This window comes from Pararge aegeria, chromosome 13 (assembly GCF_905163445.1).
Source record: "Pararge aegeria chromosome 13, ilParAegt1.1, whole genome shotgun sequence".
Classification (NCBI taxonomy): domain Eukaryota; kingdom Metazoa; phylum Arthropoda; class Insecta; order Lepidoptera; family Nymphalidae; genus Pararge; species Pararge aegeria.
In genome coordinates, this window is record NC_053192.1 from 17,342,759 (window position 1) to 17,368,936 (window position 26,178).

At 38.0% G+C, this 26,178-nt stretch overlaps 2 protein-coding genes across 3 annotated transcripts in view; one reads left to right on the forward strand and one right to left on the reverse strand.

The window, feature by feature from the left end:
• Nucleotides 1-289: 289 nt before the first annotated feature.
• Nucleotides 290-25,979, forward strand: LOC120628556 (cationic amino acid transporter 2-like). 2 transcript variants are annotated; one of them, XM_039896976.1, is made up of 15 exons: nt 290-522; nt 5,458-5,606; nt 6,542-6,693; nt 8,320-8,448; nt 10,711-10,866; nt 12,214-12,318; nt 12,975-13,132; nt 13,697-13,813; nt 16,236-16,333; nt 17,569-17,708; nt 19,242-19,344; nt 20,102-20,220; nt 21,017-21,159; nt 22,262-22,370; nt 23,372-25,979. In XM_039896976.1, the coding sequence occupies exons 2-15, from the start codon at nt 5,518-5,520 to the stop codon at nt 24,784-24,786; spliced, it is 3,033 nt and encodes a 1,010-aa protein (XP_039752910.1). In that variant the 5' UTR covers nt 290-522; nt 5,458-5,517; the 3' UTR covers nt 24,787-25,979. The 2 variants fall into 2 exon arrangements, with proteins under 2 accessions (XP_039752910.1, XP_039752911.1); XM_039896977.1 differs by lacking the exon at nt 290-522 and adding an exon at nt 3,059-3,115.
• The window catches only part of LOC120628557, a 70,841-nt gene continuing 70,638 nt past the window's right edge, over nt 25,976-26,178 (reverse strand). The window contains exon 20 of the mRNA XM_039896978.1: nt 25,976-26,130. Within this exon, the coding sequence (XP_039752912.1) occupies nt 26,031-26,130 (100 nt within the window). The 3' untranslated portion in view covers nt 25,976-26,030. The remainder of the gene's footprint in view (nt 26,131-26,178) is intronic.

The window sequence follows — 26,178 nt, forward strand, 5'->3', positions numbered from 1 at the left end:
CAAGAAACACGTCCTGCAACATGCCGCCCTGGGTCCATCAATTTGAAGAGTAGGTGTTAAGACTTATGTGCCTGAAATAACACAGGCAACCACGCCCTTCACACCGAAACACAGCAATGCAACAATGCTGCTTAGCGGCACAAATAAGCATGTCGATGGTACTTTATCGGAGGACCTCTGTCACAAAAAGCTTCTACTACTAGGTACTATCTCTTATGTCTTAGAAGAATATCTCACAATATGAAGGAACCTTTAGTAATCGAGTATCTTTCATATCTGATAACAGCATTCCGTGCGTGTACATTGTCGTGGCGAGAGAATCTTGAGCTCTTTACTTTGGTAACACGAATTTCTCCTGAAAGTGAAGAATCCAGCGCCGAAAGTCACTTAAGTGAACGAATCTTATATAAAGTGTTAATTAGCATAAAAGTGTGAATCGGTGTAAAGAAAGTGTTTGTGTGTGAAAAGTTACATGCATAAATGTCTTGTTATCATGAAAAGGACATTCGGAACTTTGCCTAGGTAATGAGAAATCCTATTTGAATATTTTTAACCGATTTTAAAAGAACGAGGTTCTAAATTCAATGTGTATTTTCTTTTTATGTTTGATTTACATACTTTTTTGATTTATTGAAGAACGTCCCAAATTTTCCAAACTTAATTATTTATCAACTAGTGAACATAACCACGTGCTACCAAAATAAGAAGAAACTAATAGTTACTTTGCCCTTTTGTTAAAACCTCGTAATTATTTTTTTGCGATGGATAACATAAGACTTTGGCCCCAGTTTCGGAGGACCGAGTTCGTATCCCCCGCACCGCGCACGCACCTGTAATTTTTTTATGTTACGTGTGTTTTAAGCAAGTAAAATTATTAGGTACTTGCTTTAGTGGGAACATCTGGAGGTAACCTGTATGTCTAAATGTTCTCTGTTTATTGAATGTCTTCATTCGAAGTTTTACACGCCGCACACTAGCATCCTCTTGCACACACTACCCCATACAGTCCTCCACAGTTTATTATTTACTTATACTTTAATATTATTATTTTTTACCTTTTAAATTGTTTTAATATGTAGATGTGTTGAAACATAGGTTTAAAATAGTAATACTTTATTATAATTCTTTTGAAAAATAAAGATCTTAAACCATAAAATAAACATGCAGTGCCTGATTATGCATGCGCGGGGCCCGTAGCAAATTATTTAAAAGAGCCCTTGATCTGCTATGGGTTCTTAAGTATAAAGTGGTAAAAATACTATTCGATTCTCAATAAGTATCTTAAATACAATACGTATTTGCTATCTGTGCGCGAGCGTGTGCGTGTGCGGGTCTGTCAGTCTGTCAATCAGTCAGTCATACAGAGATGGGCGATATTAATTATGCGAAGCCCTCTTTCGCGCGGGGCCCATAGCAATCGTGGTTAATCCGGTACTGTAAACAAGCACCCTTTGTAACATCACGTTCTGGACCTACATTCTGTAACACAGGTTTTCCTTCAGCAGAGGATAGGGCATTCATGTATCGTATCCATTACTTTTAGCCTGAATAAATGATTCAATATCTTAAAGGGGTGTGAAGGCCACCAATAAGCATTTGGCCGTCGTGGTGGACTACGGCCTTCTCCTACTCCTCATTCTGGCAGGAGATCTGTGCCCTGTAGTCGGCCGCTAATGGATGTAGTCATATTGATGATGGCACGGCTAGGGAAGTTATACTATATTAGTTGTAACTTACAACTAAAGTTGTATTTGTCTAACTTACAACTTGTAAGTTAGGGAAATACAATGAACTCAGGGTAAAAATTAAACTAAAAAAACCAGCATAGACCGATTTGCAATCACTTTTCATTAACGCCTGGCTAGGGTTTAAAAGACCCTTCCGAGTTCTTTGTTTCCTGACTCTTACGGTCGTGAGTACACTGGGGACGACCCGGTTTCGATGTTCAGCAGAGCCAATTTGTTAACTTCTATTTTCTCTTTAAAGACGTGCCAAGCGATTTAGTGCTCAAGTACGATACCCCGTAGACGCCGGTAAAGGCTAAAATACTATAATCGTAACCCGCTACCGTCTTACGCCCGATATCAATAATCTATCTAATCCAAAATCTTCAGATGCATGATTAAATTTAATAGTACTTTTTATGAATACATTTGATGAACTCCTTAATGAAAAGGTAGGATACGTTTAATGAATGTCTTAATGACAAGGAAGGATACATTTGAATAATTCCATAATGACAAGGTAGGATACATTTGATGAATTCCTTAATGACAAGGTAGGATACATTTGATGAATTCCTTAATGACAAGGTAGGATACATTTGATGATTTTCTTAATGACAAGGTAGGATACATTTGATGAATTCCTTAATTACAAGGTAGGATTCATTTGATGATTTTCTTAATGACAAGGTAGGGGATACATTTGATGAATTTTTTTAATCAATAAACTAAGAAACTGTTGAATTGTTTTTATAACTTTTTTATCGTTATAAAGCTTTTTATGCAGAAGTAATATAAATGTTGTTAAATTTCAGCATGGAATAATGGTATTTCTTGAAAGGAAAAAAAATTGCGATCTGTTTTATCCACATGCGCTGTCTAAATACACAATAGTACTGAAATACTTGGTCCTACAAAATAAGGGACCGACACGAGCATAGTACCTACGCTACTCGACGCTTACCCAATACAGCGACAGGAGTCACTTGATTTTACTTTTGCATGTGGCGTGGCTGTATCTGAATTCTTTCAGTAAAAACTATAGCAATGGTTTACGCTAAACTATTAGCGTTTCGGTTTCAGATATAAGTCTCAGATACAGTAAATAATGTAACTCTAAACACTCTGAAGTAATATTTCGGTTTTCATTTACACGTTGTATACAACTAACTTAACCTAAAGACACACTACTTTATACAAACAACACCTGTACGTAGACACACGATATCTCATGAAACAACTAAAAAGATCTCCCGATTACGTACAAGCAATTCTTTTTATCTAATCACTGGAGCGTTATCGGTTAGTTAGTTTCTCGGTAACTACCAAAGTGTGTGCTGGGATCGGCATAACTAATGCAGTGATAATTAAGAAACAATGGCGGACGTGAGGTATGTCTGTGAATCATTTTATCTATGAAAACAGTGTCAGTTTGTGCATAAGATTATCTACTAATTTAATCTTGAATAAACTGCGACAGATCTATAAGTTGTGTATTATCGTCAGCATCATTTGCCAAGAGCCTAAGACCGTAGCTAAGAAGTAATTTCGGCCAGTCGAGCTTTAGAACAGTATTCTTAATAACCGAAAAGAGTTTCTCGCTCGCAATCAAGAAGTCGTTTTCGAATATCGAATCAAAATCATCATTGTAAAATTTATATTATTCCCATCGTATTAAACCTCAAACTTGCCTATAATTCTCTAGCTCGGGCTTTTGCCAGTAGGCTTAGTACAAGAATTACTCGAATTAGGAGTCGTTTTCAGATATCAAACTCTATACCGTCAAAGTAAAATGGGTCTAATATAAAAAAATAAAGTGTGCGTCTGCATGTGTGTGACTCCGTCTGTGCGAGTATGGATAATAGTAGCATGCATAGTGGGTAGATGTCGTCTGTGTGAATTGCCGGTGCTGAGTAAATTCAATGGGCACCTACATACTTACCTTTACAAGTCAAGTTTGCTCTCAGAAACACAATCTTGCAATAGTGCCGAGACTGGCGTAAAAGGTTACTTACGATAAGGTTTCACCGAGATTGCTGCAATACAGATACGCTGATAGGCGTGACGCTACTCGGTGATTCCAAAGTATAAAGAAGAGACAGAGTAGTTCAACGCCTTTGATCTCGCTGTAAATGCCTAGAGCGCCTAGATAGCGAAGTCGTGACGGTTTAGTGGCTAGGTTCCTTACTACTGAGACCAATAAGGGTCTTTCCTCGCCTCGCAACACATGGGCTATTTCTGCACGTGTCTGTGTCCTACCACACGTTTGCTCTGTATGGCTATCCTGTGGCCTATTATTTGAACGTGGGTAAGCAAAAAGAACTAAAATGGCAAAATCCTCCTCCGTTGCCTGTTTTATCAAAATCTGAGCGTAGGCAGCGCTTTTGTGCGTGTATGAAGCGCACGCCACTGGCTAACTCTTAGGTGATTCTGTGACCATAGTATGACAATAAACACTTTTATTGTGTAATTTGTATTATATTAATATTTTCCATGAAAACTTTTATCCCGCATTCTACAAACGGTTTTAGGAGTATTTCAAAGTGAAAGGAAGATGTGAAGGATTGTAAAGTGAAACCATATCTGCATCCCCTTTTCAGATATAATATGGTAAAATGAAACCTTTTTTCCGTCTCTATTTCGGAAGTTTATCTTAGCAGTATAAAAGAAGACTGTCAAGTGTCAACTTTGGCGTATAAACATAATACGCATCGTAAACAGCGAAAACAATTTTTATTTCGTCGTTATCTGTTATTGATTTGCCACGGCAATTCTCTTGTTTATATAGGCTTGTTAATATCCAAGTTATCAGATCAAACGCTTTGAAATAACTTAAAAAAGTGGAAATACTTTTTTCACACTACTCGTTCGATAATGCATAATAACATATAATATCGAAAGGTCAAGTACGTCAATATATCCTATAGGCTTAGCGGGTAAGTAATGTTGTACTGGAGTCCCTAGGGACTTTTTATTTTATTTGAATAAGGAACATCGAGCACGGCGTGTCTGAATGAAATCTGTTTATTCTAGTATGACTATCTCGCTCTCATTTATGATTGTGTCAATGGCGTACATAGAGGGTATGCACAGGGTATGCAGATGATATAAAATGAAGAAAATCTCCAGTTTCAGTTGTAAACACTTAAGGGTAGGCTTTTTATAACTCTTACAATGCCTATCCTTAAGTTTTCCATAACTACTACCGTAAATTTTCTTCATTTTATATCATCAGCGTACCCTCTATGCACGCCACTGGATGGTGTCCCTAGTATAGATTATAAAAAAGGTTGGCTGTTTGTATGGGTGAAGAACTTGCAAATATAGGCGGCTAGCTGCTGTGGGAGTTGCGCCGGTACTGCGGTATGTGCGGTATAGACAGCACCAGTTCTTTTTGGGGCGAGTTTTCGGTAGATTTGGGGAAACGTTTGGGGGCCGCGTTCGCCATATGCGAAGTTTCCCGCCCTTTTCGTCAGTCAATTTCTCCTGATTATTTTATATTTTAAGCTGTTTCCCTAACTTTTATCAAACATATATAATACACCTGACATTGGCTAATCTGTGTAAAGCCAGATGAAGAAAAAATCTCTAATACTACCCTATTACGTTCATTCGTATCACGGGGTGTTTTTACGGTTTTTGAACACAATGCACTGTATATAATAATGGCTGAATGAGGATTCTGTATGTTCTTAATTCAATGAGTCAGTGGATATGTGTGATTGTCTGGCAGGTGGTGTTAGCAGTCCAGATGCCGGCTCGAGGGGTGCCAGGTCCGGGCTGACGCTGTCCAATGGCTGGCAAGTGGGGCTCGCTGCGCCGGGTGCTGCAGAGGAAGCGCGTGTACGAGCCCGAACAGTTGGACCACGGGAACTTAAGAAGGTATCCCTCCTATTTTATCAGTACTACCTAGAGCTTCCTCAGTGCCAGCAGACCAAAGTCTTCGAACAGTGCGTGTTGCCAGTGATGACTTACGGAATTGAAACGTGGTCACTTACTATGGGCCTCATAAGAAGGCTCAGAGTCACTGAACTGATGGAGAGAGCTATGTTGGACATGAGGAGATCCGTAGAAGAACCAGAGTTGACCTAGAGCTTTTTGTGAAAGAGCTGATTCGGGGAATTACTACCGCTTTGCTTATTGCTACCGCAATTGTTGCAATGCTGTGTTCCGGTCTGAAGACGGGTTGCAGGACGAGTTCCTCGCATGCCCTGCTCATTGTTGCCTTGTTTATAGGCGATGATTTTTGCCATGGGGCTCCATCAATATATAAACATATTACTATTTAAACATACACATAAAATACATAGATATTTTGCTACATACTAGACAGGAAATAGTCTTTTAACCGCGATTTAAAGATATTTAATGATTTGGACTGTCTTATATCCCTCGGCAGCTCATTCCATAAATTAACCACCTTAAAACAATTGCCATACGCCAAAAGACGTCACGTACGCAAAGTGTCTAGCGGTTAACATTCTTCTTGTAAAAGATGACCAATATTTTAGATTGACTGGCGCAGGTAAATTATCATGCCTGCCAATATAATTAGGCAATACTTCTTAATGTTTCAAAATCAAATCGTAAAATCTATTTTAGAGTGGTATTGTAGTGACAATTGATTTATGTAAAACCTGAAATATGAGTAGCAAATGAAGAGTGGAAATACGAGTGGTATATTCTTAGCAAGCGCGCTCCAACTTGCCCGCATTCGGTGTAATTGCAGAAAAGAAGTTGTCTAGATAAAAAACTGATGAGAATGCAGTACAAAGTAGATGGCCGGATAAGTTATAACCGTATCCATTTATTTCCAGATGTCTGTCAGTATGGGATCTCACCGCGCTGGGCGTGGGCAGTTCCCTGGGCGTGGGCGTTTACGTACTGATCGGCTCCGTGGCACTGCACCTAGCCGGGCCCTCCATAGTGCTGTCCTTCCTCATTGCAGCGGTGGCGGCCATCTTTGCTGGTAACAAACTCGTGTTTTGGTATTTGCTAGTGCAAAGCTCTGAACAAATTTTTGAGAGGGTATGCTTTGGTGAGCTTAAGTTTTTCTCATTCTATTTCTACTAATGTAACCCACATTAGAGAAGAAATGTGGTATGAAATTCTGACTTTTGACAAATAACATCAATGTAACTTGAACTATTTAGGCCTTTGGTTGGAAAACGAAAAAATATGTTTGTCTAACTTTCTGAAAATACTGCGCCCAAATTGGTGAAATAGAGATGTATGATCTAGGACTAGGATGTCCTGATAGTCCCTAATTTTTTTAAGTTATCTCCACAAAATTTAAATGTTTTCATTTGCTTTGCCTGTAGCTTGGTTTCCTGGGAAGGGACAGCGGAAATTTCTGAATCTCACGGGATATCAGAAAATCTCCGTAAAGTTGCGGGCATACGCTAGTAATGTCGGTAGTTGGTACCTACTGATTTCTCCCACTCCCTTTCACACATATAAGGCTTAGTTTGAAGTGTCAATAGTTTTACATCATAAAATGCATTTCGTACCCAGTTAAGATTTCAAAGCAATAAACTATCAGGCCCTGGGATAAATGGTGTGTTTTGATTTATCTCGCCTTGAATGAGCACCGCCAAATTAATTATTCCGTCAATTTAATTATGTTCTGCGTCAACACGTACATTTGTCATAGATAAGTAGTTTGTTATTATCAGATATCAAGTAACGCGGTGCTGTGACATAATTACAAAGCTATTTAATCTCTAAGCACATCATATATTTCCGTATATTTGTTATTGTCTCCACATTCACATGACAAGTAAGAAATCTCGGAATTTTAGATATTGATTCCTTTAGCAAGCGGTGATAGCCCAGTGGGTAGGAGCTCGACTTCACTTTCGGGGGGTCGAGCTCGAATTCCAGAACGCACCTCTACTTTTCTAATTTTTAAGTAATTAAAAATATCAATTGCTTCAAAGGGAAAGGAAAACATCGTGAGGAAACCTGCATGCCGGAGAGTTGTCCATTACGTTCTCAAAGGTGTGTGAAGTCCACCAATCCGCACTGAGTGGTCACAGCATGGTGGACTACGGCCTTAACCCCTACTCATTGTGGGAGGAGACCCGTGCCCTGTAGTGGGCCGCTAGTAGGTTGATATAATGATGATGATGATGAAGAGTTTAGATCAGATGATATAGACTTAAAGGCGTTTACTGCAGTAAGTCAGTCGCGGTTATATTTTAAGTCAAACTCTTTTTTGATGCGTACATTACATGAGAAGTAGCCGGGTGTTTTTTTTGTACCATCTCACATTGTCATTTAAAATTATTAGAAGAGCAACCTGGAAGCTTTTTTATCGATTACGTAGTCGTTTATACTATATATTTAAGAGTGACAAGTGCGACATTTTCTACCAACGTTTACTTTTTCGAAGCGTATTGAAAGGACGTCATAGTAACAGTACGGTCTCCCAGTGTTGTTCCTAGATGGCGCTACTTCGATTCCATATAATTCGTGGTTAACTTCCAAGCGATCGAATACGTGAACGTAGGTAGGAAATCCCACACTTGGTACTCTGGCAGGCTCTACCACCATACCCTGGTGGTAGTCACGTGTCAAATTGTCTCTCACCCAGGGTTGTGCTACGCGGAGTTCGGGGCGCGCGTGCCAAAGGCGGGGTCTGCGTACATCTACACGTACGTGACCGTGGGGGAGTTCGTCGCCTTCATCATCGGCTGGGACATGATCCTTGAGGCGGTGTTTGGTAAACCTTTTCATTTTAATGTTCTAATCAATACAATTTTAGTGTATGTATGTAGGGTACCGCAGAGAAAACCATATACGCTATAGAAGGGAAACTAGTTAACTATAATGGCATCGATAGCCAATAAAAGTCCACTGCTGGACTAAAGGACTTTCCCAACGGAAATGTTTGCCCATGTCGGTGATAACAGTAGATAGTAGTAGTAGCACTAAAGACGCTACTGCCTGCTCTCCGTTAAATTCCCTTAGTCGCCTCGTACGACACTCGCTGGTAGGGGAGAGGTGATGACAACTGTATTGTTTTGACGATTCTTCATATTTTTGGTTACACAAATTACTACACAAATTTTGTCAAAATTGATTGAGTTTGTTTCTCGCGTAATTATTGTTTATACTACTACCTATAGATAAAGTTACCGAATGGAAAGCGTTAGAATGAAGTCGGTTTTATATATTACTTCAAAAATAACAAAAATACTCTAGTCTAGTTAGGTAGAAGGTACAATTTAGGGGACTTATCGCTACTCAACATTACGGTTCCTTTCAAACTACCAACGGTGTAAGAAGACCTAGTTGGACCATATTGTAGCCTTTACAAAGGCAACCATATTAAGATCGATAAAAAAAAAATCGTCTTCAACTAAAAAGTTTGTTTAGGCAGCCATTCCAAAATGTTGTTACAATTTAATCAAGTATGTCGAAGTATTTTAATGACATGATACTAGAGATATCAAGTAGCTATTGTAGAAATCCCCTGCGTCACTGGGTTTATTATAACCGATGCTTACTATTGTTTTCGTTGAATTGATAGTGGGGAATTATTTCCGGGGGGGTTACGGTTAAGCAGATATATTACAGGCATTGGTAATGTTGAAAGCCGGTTGGCGCAGTATGCAGCGAAACTGCTTTCTGAGTCCAAAGCCGTGGGCTCGATTCCCACAACTGGAAAGTGTTTGTGTGATGAACATGGATGTTTTTCAGTGTCTGTGTGTTTATCTGTATATTATAAGCTTTTATGTGTATTATATTCATAAAAATATTTATCAGCTATCTTAGTACCCATAACACAAGTTTCGCTTGCTTTCGGGCGATGTGTGTAATGTCGTAGTATATTTATTTATTTATTGGTAAGGATCTATAAGTGTACTAGGTATTACGACATTTAACAAAAACATGTTTTGCTGCTAAGGAAACCTCAGGGTCCTAGGGACCAAGTGGTCGATTATATAAATAATAATAATAATAATAATAAAGCCCTTTATTACTGAAAAAAAAACATGATTGTTAACAAAAAAAAAAAAAAAACATAAATATTTAAACTATTATTTAAAACACAATCTTCCTTATGACTATTTTTCTTAACATATTATTTATATTTGACAGTTTCGCAGTTCAGTACGCCCTTTGGACGAAGGCCTCCTCCATTTCTTTCCATGCATCTCTATCACGCGCCAGTCTTTGCCATGTTGCTCCCATCATTTTGACAAAATCATCGCTCCACCTAATTCTCTGCCGTCCTCTAGATCGCTTCCCTTCTCTCGGATACCATTCTGTAACTCTTTTTGCCCACCTATCTTGCTTTTGCCTGCACACATGTCCCGCCCATTTCCATTTTAGTTTTCGGATTTTTACTTTAACATCTGTTATGTTCGTTTCTTTTCTTAGTGATTCATTTCTTATTTTGTCTAACCGTTTAACATGTAACATACTACGTTCCATCGAGCGCTGACAAATTGCTAATTTTTGTTCTAACTTTTGCGTTAAAGCCCAAGTCTGGCTTCCATAGGTTAATATAGGAAGTATGCACATATCGAAAACTTTTTGTTTGTATTTCATTGGCAATTGGTCGATTATATATGATGTCTTAATAAGATAGACCCTCAAAGAAATGAAGTACTCATTATTAGGTGAATAATGAGTACTTCATTTCTTTGAGGGTCACCTCAACAACCCAAACTTGTTTGGCCTTCATTGGTAGCAAAAGGCTGAAGATAGAACAATGGTTTCTATCTTCCAATAATAAGAATATGGGCCAATGCACGGGTCTTCTCTCACAATGAGAAGGGATTAAACGGTAGTCCATCACGCTGCGCTACTGCGGCTTAGTGGACTCCACACGCCTCTGAGAACATTATGGAGAACTCGCACATAGCTTAGTTAGAGGCGCGTGCTGGGATTCTAGCTCCCGAAAGTGTATCCGAAATCTTGACTACACGGCTATCACAGCTTATGATTGATGATGTTAACGTTGGCTATCTCACAGGAACTGCCAGCGTAGCCCGCGGCCTGAGCATGTACGTGGACTCGATGACCAATAGCTCAATGTCTGCGTGGCTCACAGCTGTGGTCCCTATCAGCTCAGCGCACTTCTCGCCATACTTCGACTTCTTCTCCTTCCTCGTTGTTATGACCTTAGGGGGTATGTAAGTTGTTTTGTAGTTTTATTTTCGTATTTCATTACGGGAAAGTACCGTAATGCTTATTTCTGAGTTCCAATCTGGAGGGCGTGGTTGCCGGTGTCAAGTGTACAGCGCGGCACGTTGCAGAACGTTTTCCTTGCGTGCCCTACGTAGTGTCGCTTTGTTTACAGGCGATGGTTTTCCAGTTGCCATCAGGTTTGTCCTACAACTATAAATATGAAACGTGTAAATAAAAACTGAAATAATAATTCACAGTCAGTTTTTACTGAAAGAAATTAGATACAGGCTTTTTTTGTTTTAGCGTGGTGGAAAAGCTTTATTGCTACCTCCGATCCAGGGACAGAACGGAGGTTATGTGGGACTCCCCTCTCTAAAGTGGGTACACCGAAACTAAAAATCACCACGGCATGTCCCTCTTGCTGAAATCGGATACAGCCCTAACATCACATGCAACATTAAAATTATGTGCCTCCTGTAACTTTATTAGGTACCTACGCGGCGCGTAGCCTAGGTACTATGCTCGTGTCAGTCTTTTATCTTCAATAGGGTTGTCATAAGTAAACACTTAAAATGTTTTGAATTAGTTTTTATGGAAAAATAAATATGCTTCTTTTGTTTTAATATTTTAACAGATATTTCTTATAAATATTCTTGCAATAAGAAATAATATTGAAGAATGCATATCTTAAAGAATTATTACTTATCTATGTTATTGAGTATTATGAAAGTTTATATGTTCATGTAAGTTTATTTGATTTTTTGTAACATCCTTTACCCACTTTCCACTTTTTATCGGCTTCGTACGGTCAGGTTGCCTTTAAACGATTACTTGTAATGATAAGGCCGCCTTTGCACCCTAGCACTTACTATTACTGTTTCCTTGTGTTTTTCCTTTTGTGTTGTGTTGTAATAAAGTTTTTATATTCTATTCTATTCTATCTTCAATATTATTTCTTATTGCAATTTCAAAAATTCTACTACCGCAAACACGGTGATTCAAAGCGATACGAATTAAATTTAAAAAAAAAATATAACAAAAAGAAGCGTTTCCATTCAATCTGTCTGTCGCTAAATTGCATCGCTCACTTATCACAATAAATTATATTTTTTGTTTGGTTGAGTTCGAGAACTGGCTGGTGTCTTACGTACCTCGGAGAGCACGTTAAACCCTCGGTGCCGAACTCTGCTACTTGTATGTCAATAATAATTCTTACAGACCATCAACGGAGAATGGTGGTGGGTCTCAGGTAGTATAAAAAATGATTATAGATTATTTATTTATAGTGGCCCTGTCGTACTAAAAAGATGTAAAATAAATAGCCTTAATTGTTTATTTGTGTTTGCAGTACTGCTCGCGTTCGGAGTGAGGGAGTCGTCGATGGTAAACAATCTGTTTACGAGCTTCAACCTGCTGATTATTGTGTTTATAATCCTCGCGGGTGCATTCAAGGGTAGGTGATTGCACTACAAATAATACACATTTTAACCTACCCTATCATAACGACGTTGATATCTATCCAAGTGACGCGCACAGAACTTTGTATCCTCATTTCTAAGGCTGCCCTCACACACTACAATATTCTGCATATTGACATTAATATTGCCTGTGTTCGGGGCGGGGCGCATTGAATAGTTGAAGTAGAACTAAATAAATAAATATACTACGACAATGCACACATCGACATCTAGCCCCAAAGTCAGCGTAGCGTGTGTTAGCTGTACTAAGGTGACTGATGAATATTTTTATGAATAATATACATAAATACTTATAATATACAGCTAAACATCCTGACTGATAAAGACACTAAAAACATTCATGTTCATCACACTAACATTTTCCAGTTGTGGGAATCGAACCCACGGCCTTGGACTCTGAAAGCAAAGTCGCTGCCCACTGCGCCACTCGGCCGTCAAACTCAGAACTGATATATAATATATAACATTATATATAATATATAATATTAACTGATATATTAATATTATTATTTATAAGCAAGCGAGCTCCGTTTCAGTCCAAAATCAATTTGTCAAGCGTTGTTCTGTAAATTTACCACTTCTTAATGATGATTGTCGGTACTTTTTTTTTAACCTGGGTTAATATTTTCAGCTGATCTCAGCAACTGGCGTATACCGCAGGCAGATGTGCCGGAGGACCGAGGTGTGGGAGGGTTTTTCCCTTACGGCGTGTGGGGAATGCTGAAGGGTGCTGCGGTGTGCTTCTACGGATTCGTGGGCTTCGACAGCATCAGCTCCACTGGTGAAGAGGTTAGTTATTCTATTGTGTCCTCCCCATCATCTATTCATCGTCAATCTTCCAGGTTCCCGTACTACAGGTACATACATTTTGGATACATGCACATTATGACGTCACATGTGTGTGACGTAAGATGTTTTTACGTGTAGGCGTGCGAAATAGAGATAGATATTAAAAAAAACGACATGGTGTTGTTAGTTTGATTTGTCTGTGTGTGTCTCTGTGTGTGTGTGTGTGTGTGAAATCCTTCAATATGGGTATAAAATTAAAGGGCTTTACTAGTAGTATGTACAGTAAAAAAAATGTGACATACGAGTGTCACAACAAGTAACGTAGCGTTTTTTTTGCGGGTGTCCATCGCGTACAGCGTCAAGTCAAGTCTAAGTTTGTTGTGGGCTCTTCTTAGACCAGGGCGCGTTTGGAACCCTCGTAGCTTTAGGTTTAAGTTGGCGAACGAAGTTATCACCATCCCCTTACAATTATGTAAACAAATATGTACGCTTCATAAGGCCTACATGAATAAAGAAATTTTGAATTTGAATTTGGAATTTTAAAACTATTGATGTTACTTTCAGGTGCGGGATCCACGTCGCGCCATACCGTTTTCTATTATGAGCACGCAGGTGATAGTGTTCCTGGCGTACGCTGGAGTCGCCATTGTCGTCACCATGATGATGCCGTACTACTTGCAGGTAAGCGCGCACCTTGCTCAACTGAATAAGTTTCATGTGAGACAAGGTACCACGGTGTTTACTTGGAAATTACTATGTTTTTAGTAGGTAACACCTTACTGATTGTAAACCTTCGCCTATAAACATAGCAACACTACGCGAGGTACGGAAGGAATACGTCCCACAAAGTGTCACCTTGTGCCCTGCTTTCTGAGTCCAAGGTCTTGGGTTCGATTCCCACAGCTGGAAAATGTTTGTGTGATGAACATATATGTTTTTCAGTGTCTGGGTGTTTATCTGTATATTATAATTATTTATGTGTATTATATTCTTTTCTCTTTTCTATGTTTTTTCCTTTTACGCCATTGGTTGCCTGGAAGAAATCGCTATGTAGCGATAAGGCCACCAAATTGTACTCTCTTTATATGTATTTATATTTCTGTAACTACTTTTTTTCTTTGGTGTACAATAAAAGTGTATTCATTCATAAAAAAAATATTCATCAGCTATCTTAGTACCCATAGCACAAGCTACGCTTACTTTGGGGCTAGATGGCGATATGTGTATTGTCGTAGTATATTTATTTATTTATTTATTTATATTTATGATTAAGAGCTTGAAAATTTGAAGATATGTAATAATAATAATAATCATTAATTTCAGACGATTGCATCCATAGATTGCTAGTATATTAGTTACAATTTTTCCTTAACCGCTAAGTTAGTATTGATAAGTTTACATAATAAAAATAAATAAAAATAACAATACTACACTCGCCCGATTACTACTCTCACACAGTGGCACAGTATGGGGCAGTCGTATCTGGCAGCAAATACCTTAAGAATGCCGCTGTCGCTGGTACGTAAACGCTGTAGGAGAGAGGCTGCTTTGTTACGCATTATGACATAAAATATGTACGGAATATGTGACTTATATGCCCGTGGCTAGTTACCACCTTACCGGAAAAGACGTGCAGATTTTGTGTTCCGATGCGATTTCCCATAGAAACCGATTAGCGTTATGATATACTCCCTAACAGGTTAGCCCGCTACCATCTAAGACTGCATGCGGCTAACTTGTAGTATTAAAAAATAACGCGTTTTTAATACTTAAATTAAAAACGCACTCGGTCGCCACGAAAGGAGCCTCTTATAGAGATATTATTGCTCTAACCAGGTTGCTCTTCTAATAATTTTAAATGACATTGTCAGATGGTTATAACAAAAAAAACACACCCGGCTAAGTTTGTTGTGGGCTTCTTCTTAGACCAGGACGCGTTTGGAACCCTCGTAGCTTTAGTTTAAAGTTTACGAATGTGGTTATCGCCATCATCTCACTACCGTGTAATTCTTATGTACGCATTGAGAGTGCCACCTATGGGCCTACTTGAATAAAGATATTTTTGACTTTCACTTTGATTTTAAGATAAGCTTTCCTTTGTACACTTCATGTATCTTATGTTCACAATCACAATTTATGGTACATAAATAATATCTAAATAAATAAAGGAAAGCCGAAGCCTTACCCACTAGGCTAATAATAATATATCAACTCACAACTCAAACTACCGCGCAAATAAATGGCATTTTTCTCCCCAGGGAAAAGACAGAATTGTTTTTTCTCTCATAGCTTTATCAAATTTACGAGCACTGACCAGAAATTAATATCCAAATAATATAAGAGTAATAACGGGGGTAAATAAGTAAATAAAATAAACGGGGGTTTTCCCTGTTGCCCCGCTTTGGCAGGTGGACGCGCAAATTTTGTCCCTTGACAGGAGATATCATCAGGGGATAAAATGTCCTGCCTACTCTAGCCCTGAAGCCTGAAGGAGTGTGAGCGTTAGTGCGTGGCGCCGCTACAAAAAAAAAAAGTGTGTGTCAGCTCCGACGCACGACCGAAGTTTACTCCTTAAGTACGATTGTCGAAATATACACAAAAAGAGTTTATTTAACTGAATAAAGATCAATACCATATGAAAGGGTAAATTAAAAATCCTGTGCAATTTATTCACACACGGCGGAAGTGTAACTTAAAAATAGCCTACGGGAGATTGAGGTGGATGTATTATAGATTGTAGAGTATCTGAACTATTAGGATAACTGTAATGTTTATTATTTAGTTTCCATGGTAACAAGAATAGGAAAAAAAATGTTTTCTATCTCACTCTGTCCCATATATTTATGTGTTTGTTTCTTTACCTAGATAATATTCTGTTTCCTTGGTAAATAAAATAGGAAAATAAGTTAATTAAACGAAAGCGACGTTGCATGTTTTCGCATCACGGTTGCCGGGCATGCAACGTCGCAAAGCGAAAACGTAACGAGGTCATTCATTAGTAGATTTTACTCCTCAAATTTTTCTCATACCGGGCGCCTTATATATGAAAATCGATTCTTAAGGAGTAAACTCCAAAAACATTGAATGTTGTTGTAATTTAAAGGAGACAGTGGCGTCGGTCGCCACGTCCTTCACCTACGTGGGCTGGGACTGGGCGCGCTGGCTGGTCACCGCCGGTGCCGTCGTGGGGATCACTGCCAGGTGCTCATACACATTTCTATTCATTATTAGCATCAATACTTTATCACATATACATGCGGAGTAATTTTTGGGGACTGACGGTAGAGGTGAAAACTAAATCTATGTTCGTATACAACGTGTAACGTAATGACAAAATAATATTGAAGGATGCAGTGCCGTGCATAGAGGGTATGCACAGGGTATGCAGATGATATAAAATGAAGAAAATCTCCAGTAAGAGTTGTAAAAAAACTTAAGGATAGGCATTTTAAGAGTTATAAAACCCTACCCTTTAGTATTTATAACTCGTACTGGTGGTTTTCTTCATTTTATATCATCTGCATACCCTGTGCATACCCTCTATGCACGTCACTGGAAGGATGCTTAAGTATACTTCATAAGGAATCACCATGTAAAAATATTAAATCAAAAGAAGCATCTTTATTTTTCCAGACAAAAGAATTCAAAACATTCTTAATGTTTACTTATGACAACCCTACTGAAGATAAAATACCGACACGCGCATAGTACCGACGCTATGCGACGCGTTGCTAATAAAGTGACAGGAGTCTCATGATTTTAATTTTGCATATGATGTAAGGTATAGACTAATATCATCATAATTTTTCTGGTGGGAGGCTTTGGTCGTGGCTAGTTACAACCCTACCGACAAAGACGTGCCGCTTAGCGATTTAGTGTTCCCGTGCGGTGACGCGTAGAAACGGAGTAGGGGTATGACTACCATACTCCCTAGCAGGTTAGCCCGCTACTATCTTAGATGCATTACCTGGTGGTAAGTACCAGGTGAAATTGCAGTCAACTTGTAGCGGAATAAATACAAAAAAGTGCACGGATTCTTTATTTTATTCTGTTCTTAATTCTGTGAGGAATAAATAAGTAAATTAAAATATGTCTTGAAATGTTAGCAGATAGCAAAATGTTCAGTCGAGTTGATAACTTCGACAGCCGGTTGGCGCAATGGGCAGCGAACCTGCAGCAGCGAACCCACGGGCTTGAACGCATTCAAGCTAGTGGGTTCGATTCCCACAACTGGAAAAATGTTTGTGTGATGGATATGAATGTTATTCAGTGTCTGAGTGTTTATCTGTATAAGTATTTATGTGTATTATATTCATCAAAATGTTCATGAGCTATCTCAGTACCCCTAACACGCTTATTTTGGGGCTAGATGGCGATGTGTGTATTGTTTTAGTATATTTATAAATTAGTACATTTAACTCACCTGGCACTTCCAGTCTGTATGGCGGCATGTTCCCCCTACCTCGCTTGCTATATTCCATGGCGTCGGACGGGTTGCTGTTCCGCTGGCTGGCCAGAGTCACAGTCGCGCGCAAGTCCCCCACCATCGCTACCATGCTGTCCGCTGTTGTCATAGGTAAGTTCATCTATCCCCGATGGACAGATACTGAAGTGGAGCATACTCGAGTAGTCGTGAGATCGTACACCAATGAAGCCAGACTCCCTAGCTATAAGTTATCTATAAGCTATATATAAGTTTAAAGAATGTATAAAAACACATCTAATACATCGAGGTTACGATACTATTGATGAATTTCTTAATGACAAGGTTGCCTGGAAGCAAGCCGCTCCGTTTTCATCTCACACAAGATAGAACAATGATTGTTAAATTGTAAAACGAGGTTGGAAAAGAGCAACTGCTGAGTTTCTTGCCGGCTTCTTCTCGGTAGAATCTGCCTTCCGAACCGGTGGTAGATTAACTACAAACAGACATACTTGACGTTTCAAAAGTGCTTATATTAGGACTACTTGAAATAAATGAATTTTGAATATCTCATTACAGCAGCCACAACCTCTGTCAAGTTTGCGCGACTAAGAATAACAAATTAAAGGAAGTTACTCGTATGTGATCTATAGCGGTGATAGCCGAATGGTTAGGACTTTGGCTTTATTTTCCTGGGGCAGAGTTCAATTCAATTCAATTCACTTACTATGTTTATTTGCTGATACAGGTAACTAGGTGTTACAGGAAAAAAAAATGCAGATCTTAACTGTACCACGCCAAATTGGCATGCAAATTGTTGTCAGGGTAGTGTTTAAAATTTTAATTTATGTTACTACTAGGTACAATTAAGATATGGGCAATTAAAATGTTTATAATAACGATTAATAAAATAGTAAATTACAATTAAGTTTATATGGGCACATGTCAAAGAATAAATTAATAATTACTAACGAATGTCATTTTAAATATTCATCAATAGTATAAAAAGAATGTTTATATTGAAATAACTTATCTTTTAAACATTTCATGTCATTTATTAGTGGCTTCATTTCTTCAGGTAATTTATTGAATATTTTTATCGCCATAATATAAAAACTATTGTTATACAGAGAGTAATATGATGCTTGATTTACTCGTTTGCATACGTTTTCAATGTAATGTCTCCATGTTAAGTTTGCATCTCTGTGAAGTCCCAAGAAAGTTGTTACTTCCGTATGGTCAATTTAGAATCCCTAACCTCTAACTTTTTAATGTTAAGTGCGTTTTGAGCGATTAAATATCAACTGATTTAACGGTGAAGGAACCATCGTGAAGACACTACATGCCTTAATAATTTTACACCACCAGGTTGCCTGGCAGAGATCGCTTCGAAGCGATAAGGCCGCCTTTTGTATTCTACTCCAGTCTTTGTGTTTCTCTCTATTTTTCCCTTATTTTCCTAACTATATATCACTGTATTCGACAAGGGCATTTTACTTATTTATTATTAGCTTAAGGAATCAAACAGTAAAAAACCAATGAAGTTTCCACAACTTGGTTATACATAAACGATAAGCGTAAGTAAATACTTACTTACAAGCGAAAATTAAATTATTAACAAAAAAATTAAAATAACTTTAAAAATACTTATTTTCATATTGTAATTTCTTTAATTATGTTTTGCAGCGCTTCTGGCGGCCATCTTGGAACTGAATGAGTTGATACTGATGATGTGCGTCGGGACGCTGTTGTCTTATACCATCGTCGCTGCCTGCGTTATTATATTGAGGTAGTAACTAAGTAACTTCGTAACGGCTAAGTTTGTTGCGGTCATCCTCTTAGAAAAATAAAGGAAAAGGGCGTGTAGGAGTAGGAGCCTCTTAGCTTTACCTAAAGTCATTAGCGTCATCTTACTAGGTACAGTATGTTGTGTGTACAAAGCGCAAAGAAAGCACTTTTGATGCGTACTTAGATACATATACATTTTATAGGCCTAATATAATAAATTTACATTTATAAAGTTGATATTTACTAAAATTTTCTCGTGGTACTATTTTTCATCCCATGAGTATTTTATAACATAGATTTTGAAAGGAGTATTTTTACTTAAAACTATCAATCTTCGCCTGATTTTAACGTTTACAAACTAATGAATTTAATTCAATCTTATAATCCCCATTTCAACAGATTTATTATCTAAATCTTTTTCTGGGCGAATCCCAACAGCCAAAAGAAAAGCTCATGTTACCTTATGTCCAATTGAAAAGCGCATTACATACAATAAAAAAAAAATACTTAAATTCCTTTTAAAAGCCTGCTATGCTATTAAAGCATCGGTGGCCCGTTTGTAGCACAAGCGTTCATAAGCTGATAATCACGCACTCACTCACTCACTTAAACTCTTATTTTAATATACCAAAAACTAAACTTTCCCTATAATATCAAAAGTAGCTCATTAAATTATGTGTGAAACCCTTGGGTTCATAAAAAATACGACCTACTATAATATTATCTTTAAAGGTCTATCTTGCATGTTTTGTTCTCAGGTATCGCTCGGAGGCGCCCTCTCACGGCACGCACATTGCGAAGCAAATTTTCGGGGTCGGCGTGCGTTCTACGACTAGAATCACTACATGCATTATCAATACCTCACTCATTCTATTTAGTAAGTTGATATACAAGTACTTCGATACGATACGATTAGTGTTTACTTGAAGGCGGTTTTTTTCTTTGAAATCGCTAAACCTTGAACCCTCTGAAATTATTTTAATTTTTTTTTCACAGTAAGAAAGCCGTTTTATGTTATTAGATTAATTGTAGCCAATGTTGCTACTATTAATTTGTATACAAAGATAGAAGAAAAAACTGTATCGTTATTTGCGCTCAGGTACGCGTATGTTTACTAAATAAGTTATAAAATATGTACTTACTACAAAAATAATCCACAATTACACATTTTGTGCCTGCGTCTGTGTCTTCCGCAACAATATGCAAAAAAAAAAGAAAAAAAAAAGAGTGTGTGTGCGAGATCGCACGGCGGAAGTGAAAGCAATAACAATAACTGTATTGATAATGTTTTTGCGATAAATAATATCAGAACATTGACGTCGTTTTTAATTCCACAGTTTTGATATCTTATTTTCTGACATTTGTATAAAATGGAACAATAATTTTATAATTATGGTGTTATTATAATTTGCATTAAATGCCATGATTGTAGCACGGAACATGTTTTAGTAAGATCAAATGTATGTATCTTTCCCGGGTACACTCGGCGGAACCGAGTTCACCCGATCTAGCCTTTCACCTCACAGCGTGATGTGTCAACTTACTACCTACGGAAAAATCTGTGTGCCAAATGATTCAAAATTACAGGACCTTCTAAGACCATCGCGCTCTCCACTGTCGTCAAGTCTTTAACGAACGTGCGCTCTCTCATTCGTTGTTTGGTTCCCACCCAGTCTGCACGTGCTTCGCGGCGGCCGTGGTCGCCCACCACGCACCGCGGCCGCTGGTACCAGCGTCGCTGCTGCACGCGGCGGAGCTCCTGTTGGTGGTCGTCATGACGCTGCAGCCCCAGGTGGAGGAAGAGCTGACCTTCAAGGTACCGGCCCCAAGTATCAAACTCCCTTTACACACTGTCTAGACGGCGGATTGGCCCGGTGAGCAGTGCAAGCAAGAGCAATACAATTCTGTGGGTTCGATTTCCCACAGACTTGGATTCAGAAAATGTATGTTCTTCAGTATCTTAGTGTTTATCTGTATATTATAAGTATTTGTATGGAACATTTGTTGGAAATTAAAAGTTTTTACACTGAATGTAACAATGCACGTATGCCACTTCCCGGACGATGCAGGATTCTGGTTCCATAGGTCTCATCAGCGGTTTGCAGTATAGATTCTGACAGTGTTAGTCGAAGATATTGGATGATAGAAGTGTTGAAAAGTCCCGAATTAACAACGACTTGCGCGCCGCGCCGCGTTTACGTTAGCAAGAATAGTCCGAAAGCGAATGACGTTTACATTGCTTTTCAGTGTTAGATAATAACATAGAAAATTGGAATTAATAATGTTCTTATGCTTGCACTTTAAAAACATTTGATATACGGAATAGTATTTATGTAGATATATTATTCATAAACTATTCCACCGAGGGAATGTAGGCGCCCAGGGATCCCCCGGAAAACATGCAACTGAGAATAGCAACTTCAGTTGCGAAAGAACATTCGTATAGGCACATGAAATTTACGAGTATTCCTTGATGAGGGCACTGTTATTACCGGTTTAAGCAAGACTCACTGGATGTTCCCGAAACGATGAAGACCATAACAAGTGGAGGCGCATCGAGGGGGTCTGCATTAGCCAGAAAATATGCATCATCGTCAACCACGACCTATCAAGGTCTCAGGAGGAGGATTATTCATAAATATTCATCAGTTATCTTAGTAACCAGGACTTAAGCTACGCTTACTTTGTCGTAGTATATTTATTAATTTACTTCCGTAGCAATACGATATCAAACGAGCCTCTGCACGCACCGGCCCAAAACCGAGAAATATGTAACTCCCTTTAAAAGACCTCTGATCAGCAATGGTTTTGAGGATACTGATGAAAAAAGGGAAGTTGACAAAATGAACATAGGTTACATTATCCTGGCAGAGAGAACTTTGTCTTTTCCTTCAGGTATTTATTTCAATTGTTCACAGACTCCCTTGGTGCCAATCATCCCATGCCTGAGTATATATGTCAATATAAACCTAATGGTCCTGATCAAAGTGCAGACTTGGATTCGCGTTCTCATATGGATTGCTATGGGTAAGATATAGATGTTGCGCATCATTAATGGTTGTTTATGCAACTATTGGTTAATAAGGGGTGTGATATGAATGTAATAATAGTATCATATGTGTGTTTTAATACCCAATTATCAACAGTTGCATACGAGACTTTTTATACACCCTTAATATTAATCCTCTATAAAATATTCGGACACTTAACCTTCTGCTAACATTAAAACAGTTAGCAAATAAAGTAAGTATTAATTGTATTAGATATTAACATTTTGTATACTGAAATTAGTAAAATTCTCTTGAAAAGGTATGTTCTTTCATGTAGACTCGGCTGAAGTACTCGGTGGAATATTTATATCTTACGGCACGCGGCGTTCTGGTTCTGGTGGCTAAACGCGCGTGAATGACGATGTTTCATTTCTTTTAATTCGTATATTTATTACAGAATCCTTTATAGAGGATTTAAATGAAGTAGATAAATATGATAATTTATATTCATTTCCTTAAGGGATTTAAGAATGTCCAAATATCCCTTCTTTGCTGACGTTTCCTATCTATAAACTAATGGTCCTGATCAATTACCTAGCTACTCAGTTTATTATCGCATGTTAGTTATTAAAAACTATTAAAACCTTCTAATAGAAGGTCTAATCCTTTCTCAGTATGCAAAAAAATCTTAATGTTCGATACACCATTTCTCGCCCCAGATACATTACAGATGAGTTTGTGGTACCCCAATCGGTATCATGATTCACGGCATCGCATCGGAACGCTTGAATTGTTTAGCGACACGTCTTTGTCAGTAGGGTGGGCCCAGAAGCTCCCCCCAACCAGATCAGAGAAAATTATAAATTGCCAAAGACTTTGCACCAAATATAAAGAATAAAATATGAGCAGCTATGCAAAGCCAGGCAAAGTAATGCAATTCTTGTCCCAGTGATCTCGAGCACGATGTAGCTGTCAATTTAATTTAGGGGTTGTGTGGAACTGAATGATTGTTAACTCCTAATAATAATATGTTTTTAGGTATACCGGTGTACATATTTTGTGTGTGCTGCTACAAACAAAAGTACGAAGAAAATCTAGAAGAAAGCATAAATTCTACAGCGAAAACAAATGTGAACGGTAAACCTCCCGTTCAAATATATGTCGTATCACCGACCCCTCCTGGTACTACCAAACGTAGTAATCACGGAGAACGAGCATTGCAAAATGGCAACATTCAAGAAATTTCGTTACATGAAGATATACAGAAAGAACAACCAATCATTACCGAACAAATGCAAGTGCAACACGCATATTTTGAGGACAACGAAGAAAAAGAAGCCAAAATCATAGATCTACTTGATCAAGTCTTACAAGCCGAAGAAGACTCTTACGAAGAAATAATTAGCCTAAAGGAACAAAATGCAGACGAAAGCAAAGTAGAAGAAAATGTTCCTCACAGAAAATCTTTAAGTGAATTATCGGATGCCGGCTCGGAAGCATCGCTGGGTAATCAAGTGTTATCTAAATATGATGTTATCGTTCAAGTACATAGAGAAGATTTGCCGAAGTTGAACGAGCAAGAAGAGAAAAGCGAAAAAGAAGAAGCGGAATTCCAAGATTGTGAAATAAACATGGATGAAGAGGAAGTCACTGCATTTAACGACAGTGATTCACGTACGGACGAATCTGGCTATTCAGACACCATAGATAAAACAGCGCTTAATGAGTCTATGGAAGACTTTAAGGAAGATATTCCAAATATACCAACTCCACCGCCTTTAGACGAAAGCTACTTCGCAACTCCTGCCTTCAAGAAAGCCTACACGATATCAGCTAGGCCGTCGAAAAATAGTGTTATTAAACCGGAAGAAGAAAAGAAGAGAGAAAGCGTTAAGTCAAATAATTCCTATGATGACACTCCAATGGTATTTGGTAGCGATAAACAAATGAATTTTATGTCAAAATTAGAAAACATATTTCAAACTAAAATGACAGGCCACGAAGAAGAGCCTTTGAAAAGGTCTAATTCAGTTGGTAATGTTGTAGCCAATACAGATGATATTAGGATTCCTGAACGACCATCCATATTTATGGATTTGCAAAAAGAAATAATGCTAGGAGAAGTAGCACAAAACTTGCGCCATATAAATTTAGAGGACAAGACCCCTCCAACTGGCACAGATGAAGAAGAAACTAATTTAAGCCGAGAAGATTTAAAATCGAAATTGGAATCCATTTTCGCTCAAGGCGGTCCAAAACCAATGAAGTCTAGATTAATGACAACAAATCCACCAACGCCCGAGGAAGCGTACCAAACCGATACATCTAGTTCCGAGAGTATAGCGAAAATGCCAAAGATGGAAAAAAATGACACTTTGAAAAGGCAAAAATCAAAATTTGGAGAAGTTCTTAATTCGTTCCGCTTGACTTTAAATAAAGACGATGAAGTGTGATTATTGTTAATCTGTGAACAGGGCCAGATTTTTCGTGTGTTAAAAAGTGTGGTGACTATTTACAGTTGGTCGCAGATGAAGTAGCATGAGGGGCAATAGTTATTGCACATGATCAAAAGTCGTCTTGTTAAACAAAGGATCTATAGGTAACAAAGTTGTTTCAAGTTAAATGTACCTAGTCTTATGTCATAAGTGCCTTATGTGAAAAATATTGTAATGTTTAGGATACGAATTTTGTTTGTTGTGTATTTTATAAATCTAGTATGTAAATAACTACCTAGTTAATATAATTGTTGGTAGCTGAATGATAAAGTCAATTAAGTATATACAATAAATAAAATATCGATTAAAAAGGAAAACTTATCTGAAGTTGCACGATGGCTGCTTGCGTATACGGAGATAACTTTCACGGCAATGCTAAAATAAGTTCTTATAGTCTAAATTTATTACTTGTACTTGCCACAACTGTTTTTGTCCAAAGATCTTCGCCATTTTTGGCCAAATTTCATTGAAATTTAACTGCGTACGAAATGTGTTTTCTGATATTAGTGATATGAAAAGGATGTTAAAAATTTAGCAAGGCGTTAGATCTTTGGAATACGGTAAAGATGGGGAAGACTGCAACAGAAAAAGGTTGATGTACGATGGATGATAGACAACATTGCCAAGTAACATAAACTACATAATTTTGTCTCTTTATGGAAGTCGATAGAAAATCACTGAAAGACTGAAGTCACATACCCAAATACAAACATACACTTTTAAGTTAATTTCCCACACAAGTCACTTTGCCGATCAGTGACCTGAAAACATATAGAATGGGTCACGTTTTTGCTGATAGTTCGATGAAGACGTGCAAAGTAGTTAGATCATGTATGGAATACAGCTCCTATTTTATGGCAATCAGGTAGATCTACATAGTTACGTTGCTATCTCATAGACAAGTAAGATAAACCCTTTCTTTCGTTTTAATATGCTTTGCGAAGATCTAGAATACATTTAAGGCTCGGTTACCTACGTACATATAGGTAACCTTCACATCAAGAGTATAGTATTAAACGTAACGCTTACACGACCGATCGGTGTTTTGACTTGTGTGTGGAAGTAAACCCTTCAATGAATTACGTTGTGTAATAAATACGATTTGTTTTGTAATTTATTTCTTGTGTTAAAATAAAACTATGTTTGAAACAGCTGAGAATTTTATTGAAAAGTCCACATGAAGTTAAAATTGACTATTAAAATTAACAAGTCTCATCCCTATACATTTGATCCACAAGTTTCTGCAGCTCCATTTGGTTGGCGCATTTGAGTAGGAGTTCATCGATTATCTTCTCGGACACACTGAAAGTTTCAGTTATTATATTACTACATTTATTCTCAATTATTTGC